Source organism: Oncorhynchus mykiss, chromosome 19 (genome assembly GCF_013265735.2).
Source record: "Oncorhynchus mykiss isolate Arlee chromosome 19, USDA_OmykA_1.1, whole genome shotgun sequence".
Taxonomy (NCBI): domain Eukaryota; kingdom Metazoa; phylum Chordata; class Actinopteri; order Salmoniformes; family Salmonidae; genus Oncorhynchus; species Oncorhynchus mykiss.
The window spans coordinates 16,450,149-16,468,364 of record NC_048583.1 but is presented as its reverse complement, the minus strand read 5'-3'; the positions used below and the strand labels follow the sequence as shown (position 1 = coordinate 16,468,364).

At 44.6% G+C, this 18,216-nt stretch overlaps 2 protein-coding genes across 3 annotated transcripts in view; both read left to right on the top strand.

Annotated features, from left to right (window-relative positions):
* LOC110498480 (zinc finger protein 184-like) overlaps positions 1 to 3,042 on the top strand; it is a 350,017-nt gene extending 346,975 nt beyond the window's left edge. The window contains exons 7-8 of the mRNA XM_036953760.1: positions 1,059 to 1,170; positions 2,022 to 3,042. Coding sequence (XP_036809655.1) covers positions 1,059 to 1,170; positions 2,022 to 2,101 — 192 coding nt within the window. The 3' untranslated portion in view covers positions 2,102 to 3,042. The remainder of the gene's footprint in view (positions 1 to 1,058; positions 1,171 to 2,021) is intronic.
* Positions 3,043 to 6,306: 3,264 nt separating this feature from the next.
* On the top strand, positions 6,307 to 17,843 carry LOC110498510 (zinc finger protein 768). Of its 2 annotated transcripts, XM_036953722.1 has the most exons (8): positions 6,307 to 6,820; positions 7,024 to 7,266; positions 7,624 to 7,754; positions 7,925 to 8,098; positions 11,037 to 11,189; positions 11,578 to 11,689; positions 11,909 to 12,036; positions 13,365 to 17,843. In XM_036953722.1, the coding sequence occupies exons 2-8, from the start codon at positions 7,032 to 7,034 to the stop codon at positions 14,310 to 14,312; spliced, it is 1,881 nt and encodes a 626-aa protein (XP_036809617.1). In that variant the 5' UTR covers positions 6,307 to 6,820; positions 7,024 to 7,031; the 3' UTR covers positions 14,313 to 17,843. The 2 variants fall into 2 exon arrangements, with proteins under 2 accessions (XP_036809617.1, XP_036809616.1); XM_036953721.1 differs by having other exon boundaries at positions 6,310 to 7,266.
* Positions 17,844 to 18,216: the final 373 nt, after the last annotated feature.

The following is an 18,216-nucleotide window of genomic DNA, read 5'->3' as shown; positions in this document are numbered from 1 at the left end:
CAGTTAGCTGAAAAGTACCAGTGGCTTGCCTTGGGCCCAAAGTGAGAGCAGGTCTGCCAGAACCATGGTCCGGTGAGATACGGGTTCTGCCCCGCGTAGATGGAAACAGAAAACTCTGATATGGAAATGCGTCATTAGTCTCTTGGGACCTCTCTTTTTATCTGCAAACAGAGGCTTTCACAGCTTTCCATATCTTAGGACAGAAAACATCTCAAAGACACAGGCTTCATTAGACTCCAAATTAGACATCACTGAATATTATGTTGCTATTATCTCTCTGTCCTCATAGTTTTCCTCTAGGGACTGGAACTGGAGAATATTTTCATAATGTCCTCCCACAAAATGATTTTGACTCAGAAAAGGTTGGTGACGACTGGTGTAAAGTTAGTTGAGTTATCTTACAAAGTAGCCTACTACTAGTAGTATACATCGTTTTTTTTTTTTTTACATTTTCAAAATGTATTTACTTACTTGAATAGCTAACAGTGCCTCTGTTTTTGGGTCCTTACAACAACGAAATAATGGACAATGTTCAAGATATATCCGGTGGTAGCAAAGCACAGCCAGTAGCCATGTGGATGAATGGAGACTGGGCAAAAGGTGTGTACGTCACCAGAGCGGTTTAGAATGTGTTGTGACGTTTGACTTTACCAGCGTAATCCACTTTCAATTTCAATAAATATAAATCGCAAGACTGTCGACCACACTTCATAACTTGAAACAAGCATACGCAACAACTCTCTTCAAAATGTGTCCTACCCGGACAGAAAACAGTGACGTGCAGAACCCTTCTACAGGGCTATGGGGGAGGGTTCTTGAACTTTAACATCCATTCAGAATTCTGCCCCTGGGAGCCAGCAGCCCATTCAAACCAATTTTGCAATACAAAATTCTCCAGACATTCAAGGGAGGCGTGACAACGATGTGATTTCGAAGGTATGGCAATGCGAGACTATACTCATAGCAATCCCTCATTGCTCAATCAGAAGATGCTCGATAGCAGGATGCTCATATCAGATTTCTTGATCCAACATCCTCTCACTCTGTATCTCTTACAGCCAGTAGACATGGAGGATGGGAAGCCTGATCTGCTGCTGGTCAAAGAGGAGACAATAGAAGACAGACCAAAGAGCATCGATCTGCTGAGTGGACTAAAGATGGGGGAGCAAGGTAAGAGAGAAATACATATAGCCTACATACAGTAATAGATCTTCAATGGGAATAGTGATGCACCTGTGTTAGTAAACTTATTATTAAATGACTGAACAAATCATTTTAAATGGAACTGTGACTAAGTAAACTTATACTCTGTTTTATTATATCTGATTAACAATATGAGTTCATAAGATGGGATTGTGTGACACAGACAAGGAGTAATTCAAGTTAATAAACACCATTTCAACTAGGAAGAAAGAAGTGGACTGTGTAAACAGATAAGGTCGTTAACCTATGGCTGAACCGACGAAACTGAGCTCTGGGGTGTTGAAAATAAGACAGTGAGTGCATTCCTGGTTTTCTGTTAATTAGAACTGTCAGCTGAGTGGTGATCGATAATGTTGAGGGGGCAAAAGTTACCTGGGAGTTTGTTAGTAAGTTAGAATTAACTTTTCACCTCACTTTGTCCCGGTCGGGAGGAGGGGATTCTGTTAAGCAATGAAATGACATCATGTTATTTATATATAAACTGTTGCTCGTGGGAACGTGTCAGCGCACTCCGAGAATAAATTCTGTTACCTATTATTGAAATGGCTGGTCTCCGTCTATTTTATGCAAACAAGAATCTTACAAATTCTCATAAAATAGATGAAGGGTTTTCAATTAATGAAAACACATTGGCATCATTAAATTACAGTAACAACCTGGCTATTTATTCTTCATTCATAAAATTAAATCAACAAACTTGTGTTTACATACAAAAACACACAATGTATGAACTTGACCTGGTAATTGACAAAAAAAAACTTAATGTAGAGCTTTCTCTGCCATGTTTGCAAAGTCTATTTTGTAACCTCCTTCTGTAGGTGATTGGCTGGAGGCTAACAGAGGAGACTGGGCGGCCATCTTGGATTCCCAGACGGGTGCAGCCAAGGGCCTGACATAGTGGAGGTCAGTGGATGGGACAGCATCCTCATCTCTGGGCTGAGGAACAACATTCTTAACCACAACCAGAAACAGACTGTCAAACCCAAAACAATAACTAGATTTAGTCTCCATGACAACAGACTGACTGAGACCAGGGCGAGGTATAGATTTTGTCTGCGGGACGGGGAGGTTTTGGTATGCAGCGGAAGAGAACAGACACATACTGGGCTAGCGATGCTCCGTTCTGCTCCTATAGTTGTGATTCAGAGAGACTGATGGGGCCTCAGGTTAACCCCCTAACAGGTGCTGCCTTCAGCCTGCCTTCTATAGGATATATCAACTGGAACATGGACCCTGCGACTACACAGACACTCCCTGGCCTTCATCCTCCTCAAACTCTCCTAATGTTAAACCAAACACAAGCCCATTGACAAATGACAGTAGAAGTAAGGCTATCAGTAGATCCGGTGGCAGAGAGAAGCGCTTCCTGTGTTCATTCTCTGGGAAAGTCTTCAGTTTCCCCAAACAAGTGGAGCTCCACCAGAGGATGCACATGGGAGAAATAGTTTGGCTGCCATCTTTGTACCGGGCCAGTTTCTCCCAGTTGTCCAACCTGAAGAGGCACCAGAGAGTCCACACGGAAGAAATCCTACATCTGCACTGTGTGAGAAGAGGTTCTCCCCCCAGCACCATCTGAAAATACACATGAAAGTCCACACAGGAGAAAGGCCGTTCGCATGTACACACTGCGCGGAAAAGTTTCTCAGAGAGGAGCTACCGGATAGATCAGAAAAAAGGAGGAGTACAGGTGGCGACTGAGCACGCACCCCTGAGGGGCCTCCGTTTTGAGGATCAGTGTAGCGGATGTGTCGTTACCTACCCTTACCACCTGGGTGCGGCCCATCAGGAAGTCCAGGATCCAGTTGCACAGGGAGGTGTTTAGTCCCAGGGTCCTTAGCTTAATGATGAGCTTATGGTGTTGAACGCTAATGATCATGATCATTAATAAGCAAATTACAGACTCCTCTTTAAATCTGCGTATTCCTCCAAAGCTCAATTGTCCTGAGTCTGCACAACTCTGCCAGGACCTAGGATTAAGGGAGACACTCAAGTGTTTTAGTACTATATCTCTTGATACAATTATGAAAATAATCATGGCCTCTAAACCTTCAAGCTGCATACTGGACCCTATTCCAACTAAACTACTGAAAGAGATGCTTCCTGTGCTTGGCCCTCCCATGGTGAACATAATAAACGGCTCTCTATCCACCAGATGTGTACCAAACTCACTAAAAGTGGCAGTAATAAAGCCTCTCTTGAAAATGCCAAACCTTGACACAGAAAATGTAAAAAACAATTGGCCTATATCGAACCCTATTACAGGGGCTGAGTCACTGGCTTACTGTTGCTCTTCCATGCCGTCCCAACGAGGGGTGCATCACTTGAGTGGGTTGAGTCACTGACGTGGCCTTCCTGTCTGTGTTGGCGCCCCCCTTCGGGTTGTGCCGTGGCGGAGATCTTCGTGGGCTATCCTCGGCCTTGTCTCAGGATGGTAAGATGGTGGTTGAAGATATCCCTCTAGTGGTGTGGGGGCTGTGCTTTGGCAAAGTGGGTGGGGTTATATCCTGCCTGTTTGGCCCTGTCCGGGGGTTTCTTCAGATGGGGCCACAGTGTCTCCTGACCCCCCCTGTCTCAGCCTCCAGTATTTATGCTGCAGTAGTTTGTGTCGGGGGGCTAGGGTCAGTCTGTTATATCTGGAGTATTTCTCTTGTCTTATCTGGTGTCCTGTGTGAATTTAAGTCTCTCTCTCTCTCTCGCTCTCTCGCTCTCTCGCTCGGACTTGAGCCCTAGGACCATGCCTCAGGACTACCTGGCCTGATGACTCCTTACTGTCCACCTGGTCGTGCTGCTGCTCCAGTTTCAACTGTTCTGCCTGCTGCTATGGAACCCTGACCTGTTCACCGGAGGTGCTACCTGTCCCAGACCTGCTGTTTTCAACTCTCTAGAGACAGCAGGAGCGGTAGAGATACTCTCAATGATCGGCTATGAAAAGCCAGCTGACATTTACTCCTGAAGTGCTGACCTGTTGCACCCTCGACAACCACTGTGATTATTATTATTTGACCATGCTGCTCATTTATGAACATTTGAACATCTTGGCCATGTTCTGTTATAATCTCCACCCGGCACAGACAGAAGAGGACTGGCCACCCCTCATTGCCTGGTTCCTCTCTAGGTTTCTTCCTAGGTTTTGGCCTTTCTAGGGAGTTTTTCCTAGCCACCGTGCTTCTACACCTGCATTGCTTGCTGTTTGTGGTTTTAGCTGGGTTTCTGTACAGCACTTTAAGATATCAGCTGATGTAAGAAGGGCTATATAAATACATTTGATTTGATATTATGTCCAATGTATCGTCCATGTAAAAAAAACTGTCTCATTAGGATGAATAATATTTGACAACATTTTATGCGCAAAGCATTTAACAGTATAAGAGGTCTCCATTTTTTTTTAAATGGACTGGATCTTTAAATACAGTTGAAGTCGGAAGTTTCCATACACCTTAGCCAAGTACATTTAAACTCCATTCTTCACAATTCCTGACATTTAATCCTCATAAAAATTCCCTGTCTTAGGTCAGTTAGGATCACCACTTTATTTTAAGAATGTGAAATGTTCACATACACTCAATTAGTATTTGGTTGCATTGCCTTTAAATTGCTTAACTTAGGTCAAATGTTTCGGGTAGCCTTCCACAAGCTTCCCACAATAAGTTTGGTGAATTTTAGCCCATTCCCCCTGACAGAGTTGGTTTAACTGAGTCAGGTTTGTAGGCCTTTTTCAGTTTTTTCCCACACATTTTCTATAGGATTGAGGTCAGGGCTTTGTGATGGCCACTCCCAATACCTTGACTTTGTTGTCCTTAAGCCATTTTGCCACAACTTTGGAAGTATGCTTGGGGTCATTGTCCATTTGGAAGACCCATTTGCTATCAAGCTTTAACTTCCTGACTGATGTCTTGAGATGTTGCTTCAATATATCCACATAATTTCCCCTCTCTCATGATGCCATCTATTTTGTGAAGTGCACCATTCCCTCCTGCAGCTAGGCACACCCAGAAAATGATGCTGCCACCCCTGTGCTTCACGGTTGGGATGGTGTTCTTCAGCTTGCAAGCCTTCCCCTTTTTCCTCCAAACATAACGATAGTCATTATGGCCAAACAGTTCTATTTTTGTTTCATCAGACCAGAGGACATTTCTCCAAAAAGTACGATCTTTGTCCCCATGTGCAGTTGCAAACCGTAGTCTGGCTCTTTTATGGCGGTTTTGGAGCAGTGGCTTCTTCCTTGCTGAGTGGCCTTTCGGAATATTTCAATATAGGACTTGTTTTACTGTGGACATAGATACTTTTGTACCTGTTTCCTCCAGCATCTTCACAAGGTCCTTTGCTGTTGTTCTGGGATTGATTTGCACTTTTTGCACCAAAGTACATTCATCTCTAGGAGACAGAACACGTCTTCTTCCTGAGCGATGGTCTGCATGGTTCCATGGTGTTTATACTTGCGTGCTATTGTTTGTACAGATGAACTGGGTACCTGAACTGGGTTCAGGTGTTTGGAAATTGCTCCCAATGATGAACCAGACTTGTGGAGGTCTACAACTTTTTTTTCTGAGGTCTTGGCTGATTTCTTCTGATTTTCCCATGATGTCAAGCAATGAGGCACTGAGTTTGAAGGTAGGCCTTGAAATACATCCACAGGTACACCTCCAATTGACTCAAATGATGTCAATTAGCCTATCAGAAGCTTCTAAAGCCATTACATAAACAGCTTGGAAAATTCCAGAAAATTAAGGGCACAGTCAGTTTAGTGTATGTAAACTTCTGACCCACTGGAATTGTGATAGTGAATTACAAGTGAAATAATCTGTCTGTAAACAATTGTTGGAAAAATTACTTGCCAAAACTATAGTTTGTTAACAAGGAATTTGTGGAGTGGTTGAAAAATGAGTTTTAATAACTCCAACATAAATGTAAACTTCTGATTTCAACTGTATATACACTGTGTACAAAACATTAGGACACTGTTTTTTCCATTGCATGACTGACCAGATGAAAGCTATTATCCCTTAATAATGTCACCCGTTAAATCCAAAATCAGTGTAGATGGAGGGGGGGGGGGGGGGACAGGTTAAAGAAGAATTTTTAATCCTTGACACATTTTTGTGTGCCATTCAGAGGGTGAATGGGCAACATAAAAGATGTGTCTTTGAACAGGGTATGTTAGTAGGTGCCAGGCACACCGGTTAGAGTGTGTCAAAAACATTGCTGGGTTGTTCACGCTTAACAGTTAACCATGGGAATCAAGAATGGTCCACCACCCAAACGACATCCAGCCAACTTGACACAAATGTTGGAATTATTGGAATCAACATGGGCCAGGATGCCTGTGGGATGTTTTCAAACCCTTCTAGTCCATACCCAACTAATTGAGGCTGTTCTGAGGGCCCAAGGGGATGCAACTCAATATTAGGAAGGTGTTCCTAATGTTTTGTACACTCAGTGTTTGTGTAGGGTTGGATGGTGCAATTGGTGTGCCCCCCGAATTTGTGACAAAATGTGCAATTCACACTCCGATCTGTAAAAGGCAGCAGCAATAGGTTACGCCACGCAGCTTCTAGCCTACCGGAAACGCATACGAAGAAGAAAGGGAAGTGAACAGTGACCAAGAAACAATTTCCACGTTAGCATTTTTGTTGTTATTTGGACGTTTATTAACAACCTGTAACTCATAATATGACTCATTTAACTGCACAGCATCGAATACTTATCCCATGTGGTGTTTAATTCGCTCTAGAGACAGAACGTGGTTGATAGATGTTATCTAGGTAACGCTAGCTAAGTTGCTAACAATGGCTAACTGTATGGTTTTTCACACTCAAATAGCCTCCATCATGGAGGTGCTAGCGAATGCAGCCGTAGCAGAGATCTGTAAACTCGTAGACGACGACTATGCAGTGTTTCGTTTGGAAATAACTCAAAGCCGGAAAGAAAACAGGGCATTGCGGAGGAAACTACTAGAACTGAAGGTGGCACGGGAGCGCGCAGAGAGGACAATGCGAGAGCGCGTCGTCGCCAGTCGTCCCAGTAGTGTCAAGATCCTCGACAGATACAGAGGAATGGCAAGAGGTACGTTTTGCTGCTTGGCCTGCCGCGGATTATAAATTGCCCAGTGCCTGACGCCCTGTTACCCTCTGTTAAGATGTTACCCATAATTGGTTCTTGGTCAATTTTTGGATTGTATGCAATAATTCATCTGATTACTTTGCATTCTTGCGCAAAGGGACTATCATATTATAAACACTGATTTACTGCATTGACTATTACTCAAAAACAATGATGCATAATATATTGGTCAATACAATAAATGGTTTACCAGGAAGTTATGAGAAGTGTTACCTTACATCCTTGCCAATTGTAGACATTGTTAATAGTGTACAGTATAGCATTGACAGTAGTTAACCTAACCACCTCAATCACTCTCAGGTGAAGGACATCCCACTGGAGGCCAAAGGAGCTTTGTGAAGCCAGCGGGACACAATACATGGAGAGATGACCAAACAATCACTGTTGATGAGGGTGGTGGAACCTCAAACCAGCACGTTATTGTGATAGAGGTTAGTGTAAAAGTGTTTCATTACAAATTACAGTTACTTTGGAAATCAAATGTGGCCTGTTTGTCAGTAAGGCTCCCCTCACCTTTTCACTTGCTTACATGTACATCCTCATTTATCTGCCATAAGGGAGCTTGTGAGACTTCCCTACAACATTGATATCTTTGTGTCAGTCTGCAGATGCAGAGGCTACAGGTCCTGGGGTCAAGCAGGAGAGGTCTGAAGGAGAGGAGGATCCATGGCACAGCAGAGACATCCAGACTGGAGTAGCTGGAGCACCCCCTGTAGCCACAGAGGACCCCACCACCGCCCCAGCACCACCCAGGACCCGACGCAGCATCACGGAGGTCAGTGGAACGCAGAACGCCGTCCTCAAGTCAGAGACCAAGACTTTAACTGTAACACACAGGCTCTTAAACACAGGATCTGACCACAGATCAGACCCAGAGAGGCTGGGGCTGGGGAGACTGGGCTGTCCTCCTGCTCCCGGCTCAGAGTTTTTACCGGTATTTCACCAGAGCCAGAGGATGGTTCATTCCCGTGGTGATAGTGATGTGTTAGACACTGGCGGTGATGATCCGTCTTATTCTTACGCTACAGAAATGGACCCTGGCAACATGCCCTTGGGTTTAGAGACACAGACTGATCTGTCTAGAGGGGACTGGAACCAGTACAGTAGTAGTGCATACTCTGAAGGGCGCCTAGATAAGGAAGGGGAGGTTATAGTGGTAGATGAAGTGACGGTGAAAGTGGAGGACGACGCTCCTCCCACATGGAATGCAGATAGTCACCTTGGAGACGGACACTCACAGGGCAGAGATTTCTTAGATTACAGGGAAAGCTTAGAGACTGATCTAAATATCACCACCCACTCCCCTTTACACTTGTTCGGGGATCACGACCCAGTGTCCACATCGATGGGGCCTTCCGATTCACACAGCCACGTCCTTTTCGATCAGGTATTGAACTCAAACGACAGGGCTAGAGTCCCGGCTCAGGGAGTGGGAGCCACATCAGGCAATAGTAAAGAGAAACGGTTCCTCTGCATGTTCTGTAACAAAGGCTTCAGTTGCCTCCAGAAGGTGGAGAGGCACCAGAGGGTCCACACAGGGGAGAAACCCTACAGCTGTACCCAGTGTGAGAAGAGGTTCTCCCGCCAGGACCATCTGAAGATGCACCTGAAAGTCCACACAGGAGAAAGGCCGTTCGCCTGTACGCACTGTGGGAAGAGGTTCTCAGAGAGGAGATATCTCAGGATACACCAGCAGAAAAACCATTCCACTCTATAACATAAAGTAACCATTCCACACAATCTTCTGACTTTTAGATCAAACCCTGCATTATTTTAAATGTCAGCAGAAAAGATCCACAGATTGTGTGATATTTAAGCCTAAAAAGTATTTCATATTATTTGTTCTTTGTAGGCTATATGATGTTCAAACTTTCCCAAGGCAATTAGTGAGAAAATTAATTAAGTTTATAATGTTCATGTTGATTTCGTTGAGACTTGTGGTTTTCATATGGTGTATTTAACACTTGTTTGTTTAATAAACAAAACATTTAACTTTTTATTCTAAGACTTTCATTGACTCTAGACCCACACACTAACAAAAACCTACTGTACATGTTAAAATAGTTTGTAAGGTTTGTCAGATGACTTGACCCACATTGCCATATTTACAGTACCAGTCAAAAGTTGACACACCCACACATTCAAGGGTTTTCCCAAATTTTTTACTATTTTTTTACATTGTTGAATAATAGTGAAGACAACTTTGAAATAACACATGGAATCATATAGTAACCAAGAGTGTTAAATAAATCTACATTTATTTTAGATTATTCAAAGTAACCACCCTTTGCCTTGATGACAGCTTTGCACACTCTTGGCATTCTCTCAACCAGCTTCACCTGGAATGCTTTTCCAACAGTCTTGAATGAGTTCCCACATATGCTGAGCACTTGTTGGTTGCTTTTCCTTCACTCTGCGGTCCTACTCATACCAAACCATCTCAATTGGGATGAGGTTGGGTGATTGTGGAGGCCAGGTCCTCTGATGCAGCACTCCATCACTCTCCTTGGTCAAATAGCCCTTACACAGCCTGGAGGTGTGTTCGGTCATTGTCCTGTTAAAAAACAAATGATAGTCCCACTAAGCCCAAACCAGATGGAATGGCGTATCGCTGCAGAATGCTGTGGTAGCCATGCTGATTAAGTGCCTTTTTAATTCTAAATAAATCACTGACAGTGTCACCAGCAAAGCACCATCACACCACCTCCTCCATGCTTCAGTGTGAACCTCACATGCAGACATCATCCGTCCACCTACACTCCGTCTCAAAGATACAGTGGTTGGAAACCAAAGAGCTCAAATTTGGACTCATCAGACCAAAGGACAGATTTCCACCGGTCTAATGTCCATTGCTCGTGTTTCTTGGCCCAAGCAATTCTTCTTATTGATGTCCATTAGTATTGGTTTCTTGGCCATGAAGGCCGGATTCATGCAGTCTCCTCTGAACAGTTGATGTGTCTGTTACTTGAACTCTGAAGCATTTATTTGGGCTGCAATTTCTGAGGCTGGTAAATCTAATGAACTTATCCTCTGTAGCAGAGGTAACTCTGGGTCTTACTTTCCTGTGGCGGTCCTCACGAGAGCCAATTTCATCATAGCTCAATTAGTTTTTGCGACTGCACTTGAAGAAACGTTCAAAGTTCTTGAAATGTTCCATATTGACTGACCTTCATGTCTTAAAATAATGATGGACTGCCAAATCCACAATATGGACTTGGTCTTTTACCAACTAGGGCCTTGTCACAACACAACTGATTGGCTCAAATGCATTAAGAAGGAAAGAAATTGCACAAATTAACTTTTAACAAGGCACACCTGCTAATTGAAATGGATTCCAGTTGACTACCTCATGAAGCTGCTTGAGAGAATGCCAAGAGTGTGCAAAACTGTCAAGGCAAAGGGTGGCTACTTTGAAGAATCTCAAATATAAAATATATTTAGATTTGTTGAACACTTTTGGTTACTACAACGTAGAAAATAGTAAAAATAAAGAAAAACCCTTGAATGAGTAGGTATGTCCAAACTTTTGACTGGTACTGTATGTCCCCCGTCATGGGTTTAACAACAATGAAGTAATTCTGTAACCACAGTATAGGACTCAAACATAGTGGGGATGGGTAAACACTCCATATTGAAAATGTGTTTTATCTGTGTGTACATGTACATAACTGAGGGAGTGTATGTATGTAATCTGTATAAGCTGTCTCTTCTAGGAGGAGGGTCCAGAGGTGCTGCTGGTTAAGGAGGAGGGGTGTGAGGAGGGTCTGGAAAACCCTGAGGTGACCATTGTCATGGAAGACAACCAGACTACACCTCCTCCTGAACCCCCAGCTGAGCAGCACAGGACAACACACAGTCTCACAGAGGTAAGCCCACGGTAAACTAGTTTGAATGTTATTAGGTCAGTGCCTGTATCCACAAAGCCTTTCAGAGTAGGATTTCTGATCTAGGATTAGTTTAGCCTTTTAGATCATAATGACTAAGATTATATAGACAAGTGGGGACCTGATCCTCGATCAATACTCCCACTCTGAGACTGTTTATTGATAAGGACCCAGGTCTTGATTAATTTTGCCTTAAGTGTGGGACCATGCCTTTTAATTATCAAACCAATAAAGAGTGTCAAGTAATCAATTCAATTAACACGTTTGTGTAGTATCACATCAATCCCTCATTGCCCAATCAGAAGATGCTCCATAGGTGGGTGCTCAAATCAGATCTCTTGATCCAACATTATCACTCTATCTCTTACAGTCAGTAGTCATAGAGGATGGGAAGCCTGATCTGCTGCTGGTCAAAGAGGAGACGATAGAGGACGGACCAGAGAGCATTGATCTGCTGAGTGGACTAAAGATGGGGGAGCAAGGTAAGAGAGAAATGCATATAGCCTACATACAGTAGTAGATCTTCAATGGGAATAGTGATGTACATGGTTATTATTTTTTCTTCATTCATAAAATGAAATCAGTACAATGTATGTTTACATACTAAAACACACAATGTATGAACTTCACCAGGTAATTGACAAAAAAAAACTATCTACAGTTCTCTGCCATGTTTGTAAAGTCTATTTTGTAACCTTCAGGTGATTGGCTGGATGATAACAGAGGAGACTGGGCGGCCATCTTGGATTTTCAGACCCCAACCGGTGCAGCTAAGGTTCCAGGGAACAACATCACTGAGCAGGCCAGGACCAGTGACGACATAGTTGAGGTCAGTGTCCTCAACTCTGGGCTGGGAAACAACACTGTTAACCACAACCAGAAACAGACAGTCGAACACAAAACAACAACCAAACTTAGTATCCATAACAACAGATTGTCTGAGACAAGGTTGAGGCGTCGATTTGGTCTGCGGGGACGGAGAGGTGTCGGTATGTGGCTTGAGAAAACAGACACAGACTGCCTACCGATGCTAGGTCCTGCTTCTATAGTAACCCCCTAACAGGTGCTGCCTTCAGCCTGCCTTTTATAGGATCTACCAAGTGGAATATGGACCCTGGGACAAAAGACACTTCCTAGCCTTCATCCACCCTACACTTTCTGAATGTTAAACCAGACCTCAGACAATGTCAGTGCCTCAACATTAAATAGCCCATTGACAAATAACAGTAGTAGAGACAGAATCCGTAAAGGTGGCAGCGCCACAGAGAGGCGGTTCCCGTGTTCGTCCTGTGGGAAGGCCTTCAGTTTCCCCCAACAGGTGAAGAGTCACCAGAGGATTCACACCGGGGAGAAACCATTTGGTTGCCACCTGTGCTAGGGCAGCCTGAAGAGGCACCAGAGGGTCCACACAGGGGAGAAACCCTACAGCTGCCCCCAGTGTGAGAAAAGGTTCTCCCACCAGCACCAGCTGAAGATGCACCTGAAGGTCCACACGGGAGACATGAACTAGTTAGTTTGTTGTCAATTAGTTCGGTTTTAGAGGTATAGGGAACTGGATGAGGTGAAATGAGGAAAGAATGAGTATGATGAGGTAGAGTAGATGATATGGTGATGGTATCTATAAAAATTCTTCACTAATGAAAAGTTACAGCCTTATCCTGTTGTTTGATGCTGGTGTTTTATAACGAGGAAATTATAGTGCCTTAATTCATGTTTACTTGACATAAAGTGGTGAAACTGAGTGTAATGTTTAACCTTTTCCATAGTATTCTAAAATACATTTTATCATTGCGAGGGTATCAGATTTACAGAAAATGTTAAGTGTTACCATAGTGAGAAAGTTATTCTACTTGTCACGTATCATTTTGTTGAAATTAAATAAAAAGCTGACCGACTTGGTTATTTATGGATCATTACAGGGACTGAGTTTCCTTTATCTCAGTCGAACCAAAACAGTATACTTAATTATTGAATCAACGCATATGAAATTGTTTTTATAATAAACACCAATGGCTCTATATTGTTAGGTACAGTATTTCAATCAGTGTTAGAGATGTTTGACAGTGGTTACCATTTTATAATGTAATGTTTCTGTATGTACAGCAAAGAGTTTCTTATATAAACCTTTATGTTCTTCTGTTCAATTTGTGTTTACAGTCCGCAGTCAATGAGGACCAGTTGATATCTGGTGTTGCTTTTGGGAGAGACTGGACTTCTGAGGTGCCTGGTCACAAACCCTGGCCCCGGATCAGAACCCTGGGTCCGGAGCCGTCACTCTTTCTTCCCGGGTTGAAACCAGGACAGAACCACAAGGGACAGAGACTCCACCACACAGAACACAACCAGTGGACAGGTGGACTGAATAACCTCAGTCCTGGTGGTCATCAGAGAGACAGAGGCTCCAGTCAGGGATCCAGTCTGCAGCCCAGACCCTTCACTTCACAATCTCAGTGCAGGGATGGTACAGGGCCTGGGGCTGATGGAGATAGACCCTCCTGTTCCTATGATACAAACACCACAATATCCATGTTGAACAGAGCAAGTCACCCTGGGCTTCAGCCTTCACAGAGAGTGGTGGAAGAAACCCCTGGTGGTAGTCTATCAGCAGGTCTGTCTTCTCCTTCAGGGTTTCATCTAATGCCTGGTGACTTGGTTCATAGAAGGTCTGGACCTGGATCTAGGCTTCCTCAGTTACTTCATGGTTACCCCACCAATACAGACAGGGTCAGAATGGGTGTTCATCACAAGAGGTATCTAGCTTATAACACAGCACACAATCCCAACAACACCCAACCAATGGCTAGAGGTCAAGGAGGGAGCTCAAACACTAACCACCTGAGGGCAGTGGCTCCTGCTTCTACCTCTGGTGTCATTGGGTCACAACGTGGGAGGCAGAGTATTAGGACGGATGCAGACAAGCCATACGCCTGCCCCATGTGTGGGAAGCGCTTTGCTGATGCAAATTATGTGAAGAGGCACCAGACCGTTCACACCAAGGAGAAGCCCTTCAAGTGCAAACTATGTTACAAGAGCTTCTCCTTCTTGACTAGCCTTATCAGACATAAGAGTGTCCACAAAGGGGAAAATCATAGCAGTGTGGCTTGAGAAGTACACAGGGGATGTCTGGGAACTATTCTTTAGCTGAAATATAGTTCTCATGTGAAGTGTCTTGGGGTAAGAGGATAATTAATCACATACCCCTCATTAACTTGTAATTTAAACAGGCTTGTGTAACACTGGTTTTTAGAGAGACAATAAACCTAGGCTAGAACAAAGACAGTTTAATATTTACCTTACTGAGGTAATGTAGATGGAATAAATTAATTCTACTTTTCTAAACAAGTCTGCTCTCAGCTTGAAAGATACAGTACTTCTCATAGGAGATTTGATGTGTAACATAATAAGCAGTACCATACTTCCAAGAACAGCACGCATCCATTTTTCATTTAGCTACACCTTTGAGCTATGATGCCAACCAATAACGAAGGTTACGTATGTAACCACGGTTATGTGAGCTATATGGATCACTCCAATATATTGGTATCACTACGTGGTAGAGGGATACATCCGAGATGAGGATTTACAGATTTATTCCAGTGTACGGCTGGGGTACGCCCCTATACATAGACCCCATGGCAGCGACACACGTTCTCTACATAATTTGAGGCGCCACTAGCACCGTAGAGGATTGGAGTAACCCATATAGCTCCCATAACCGTGTTTACATACATACCCTTTTATTTTTCACTATATTGGATCACTCCAATATATCGGTATACCCGTACCCGATTTAGTCGGTGCTAGAAGTACCTGGCCAGTCAGCAGCGAAGTCCCAGCGCCGGGTCGAGATGCAAGAGCCGTCCATGTGGAAGGGGGGTCCCAGCAATGTCCCGGGACGAGGCGGCTACTCCGAGGACTGCTGTACAAGCCACAGAGGGAGGTGCCACATTTACCCGATAGTACCTAGCAAAGGTGTGAGAGGAAGCCCAGCTGGCCGCAGTACAGATATCAGCGAGGGGCACTCCTGTCAGTAGAGCCCAGGACGCAGCCACACCTCGTGTTGATTGTGCCACCACAGATCCTAGCACTGGCCTGCCAGCCAGGCGGTATGCTGTCGTAATCGTGTCCACGATCCAGTGAGAGAGCCTCTGCTTTGATAGCCCAGGCATCAGGACTCTCTTACCGTAGCAGACAAAGACCTGGTCTGTTGTTCATGCTGACCATATCCGCTCCACATAGGCAGCCAGTGCCTGCACAGGGCACAGCATGCCGGAGGGAGGCCCTCCGGTTAGAAGCCAGTGTCCCTCCGCCACTGTCGGAGGGTCGTAAGCAGACAGGATAAAAGGGATGTCTGACAGAACCTTCGGGAGAAATGAAGAGTTGGGGAAGAGTTGGGGCAAAGAGATATACTTCTTCCACCGGGGTCCATCCGGTAGCACTCAGAACTTACCGAAAGAGCATGGAGCTCACCCTCTTCATGGAAGTAATCGCTACCAAGAAAGCCACCTTCATAGAGAGGTGGTTTCAGGGTGGCAGACTCCCAACAGTTCAAAGGAGGCTTTGCCAAAGTTGCCAAGACCACATCCAGATCACCATTGAGAGGGTCCTAGCTGGACGCAGGGGACAAACCCTCTTCATAAAACTGGAGACCAAGGGATGGCACCCCACTGGCCTGTCCATCCACCCCACATGGCAGGCAGATATAGCAGCCAAATACCCTCTGAGTGTAGAGACTGCCAAGCCCTCATCCAAACCAGACTGCAGGTATTGGAGGACTTACTGCACCATGCATGACTCGGGCACAACCTCAATACCAGTGCACCAAGAGCAGAACAACCGCCAGCGCAACTGGCATGCTGCGGTTGTAGCCGGTGCCCTTGCCTGTCTGTGCTGACCAGCTCCCGGCGGCACATCCTCCGCAACACCCCACCTGAGAGAAAGGAGCGACAGCGCCACCTCAACAATGCCCTGAGGCACTGTGCAGTGGCGCTTCGGGTGCAGCCGGTGTGAGATGAACCACCATTGAAGAGGCCGGATTTGAAGCAGGCCCAGGGGAATCAGCAACAAGGCCGCCGTCAGCAAGCCCAACAGGCGTTGGCAGGTCAAGGCGGATTCTACCCACCCCTGCCAAAAGTGGTTGAGGCAAGATATGTTTGCCTGAACCCTTCTGGAGGGCAGGCTTGCTCATGAGGACTGAGTCCAGCTCCATGACATTGAAGGCCACCCTCTGGGTTGGCGTCAGATGACTCTTGTCGTTTACAGTAATCCCCAGCCCTTCCGATGTGGGTCAGGAGCATGTCTCTGTGTGACAGGACCTGAGTCCAGACAACCATCCAGATAATTGAGGATCAACAATCCTCGGGACTTGAGAGGTGCCAGGTCAGCATCCATGAACTTTGTGAAAGTGCGGGGTGCCAAGGAGAGCCCAAAGGGAAGATCCTGAATTCGTAAGCTGTCCCTTCAAAAGTGAATCAGAGGTACTGCCATGTGGTCAGCTGCTAACAGCCAGTGAGTTTACTTCCACGCAAGATATTAATACACTTATTATTATTAATACATTTACACATATTACACTTACCAGTGACTTACCAAGCGAACTTCAGGAAGTTTGTACCTCAAACTATATGAACGTCTGCCGAGAAAATGAAAGAGAACGTGTGTCGCGGCCTTGGGGTCTATATATAGGGGCGGACCCCAGTCTTGACACAGGTGTACATCGGAGTAAATCTGTAAATCCTCGCCTTGGATGTATCCCTCTGTTGCAGAGTGATACCAATATATCAGAGTGATTCAATATAGTGAAACATAGCAGGGTATTGCGGAGTAAACTACAGCTGCTGGAACTGAAGGTGGCACGGGAGTTCGCAGAGGACAATGCAAGAGCCCGTCATCCCAGTAGTGTCAAGATCCTCAGTATCTCCTCCAATACCGAGGAGTGGAATGGCCAGAGGTTCGTACAATTTGCGGAAGGCCGAGGCTGACTTGCGGCATTTCCACTAGTTACCACAATCACAAAGTATTTTAACAATTTATAAAGACAATAATGTGCTTTTTTGACCTTCATTTCCAGTTAGGTTAGGTTTAGAATCACATTTTAAGAAGATACATTGTAGAAATAGGATGGGGGGGTATGACTCTGTGGCTGTGGTAACTAGTGATGACCCGGTTGCGGGGCCTCTTGCGCATGTGTGACTTGCATGGATCCATGAACACCAACATGTGACGTTCATAGGAGCATGTCAAATGAAAGCGGTCTATATTTTTCTGAAATGAAGGCATACATACATGTTCAATCATTTTCCAACCTCAAAATGTTGAATAAACAAAAGCTTTGATTTCTTGTCAAACAGATGGATAAGGGGCCTTAGAAAATGTCTACCAGAATGTCTTAAAAGGTATTAGAAATACATCAAAACACGATGATGTTGAAGACCCATGCCAACATTGCCTTGTGGATTGAAATTCCGTTACCAAAAATCCACATCTTTAAGATATTCTCTCCCTCATGAGGAGAGAGGATCAAATAAAAGTTCAGCTGTAATAAGTGAAGGTAGACCTATCAATTAGTTATTGTTTTTACTGATATCAATTTTGTTTCTGAATTATTAAGTGATTAAAACTCAATATATAAAATCACTAATGGAATTTTGTCAATTGAATTGGCTGCAATGAGAAATCCTACTGGTCACAAACCACAGTTGAGTCACCTGCTACTGTCCTCCCCAGTGACATACTGTTATGTTCAGCTGATAACTGTTTTATTTCTCTTTCTGTCACCTGGTGGTCAAAGTAAGTGTGTGAATAGTCTGGACAGCCCCTCCCTCTCTCTTTTTTTCTCTCTCTCCAATTAATGTCACCCCTCCTGGCGCTTACTGACACCTACCCATGAGCCCCATCTTTCCATTTATTGCAACCAGCTTGCTCACTCACTGAGCACAGACTGACCACATGTCTACATTTATTCTGTCTGCCCTGGCATTGATTTCGAAGTCCACAGACGCCAGTTTAT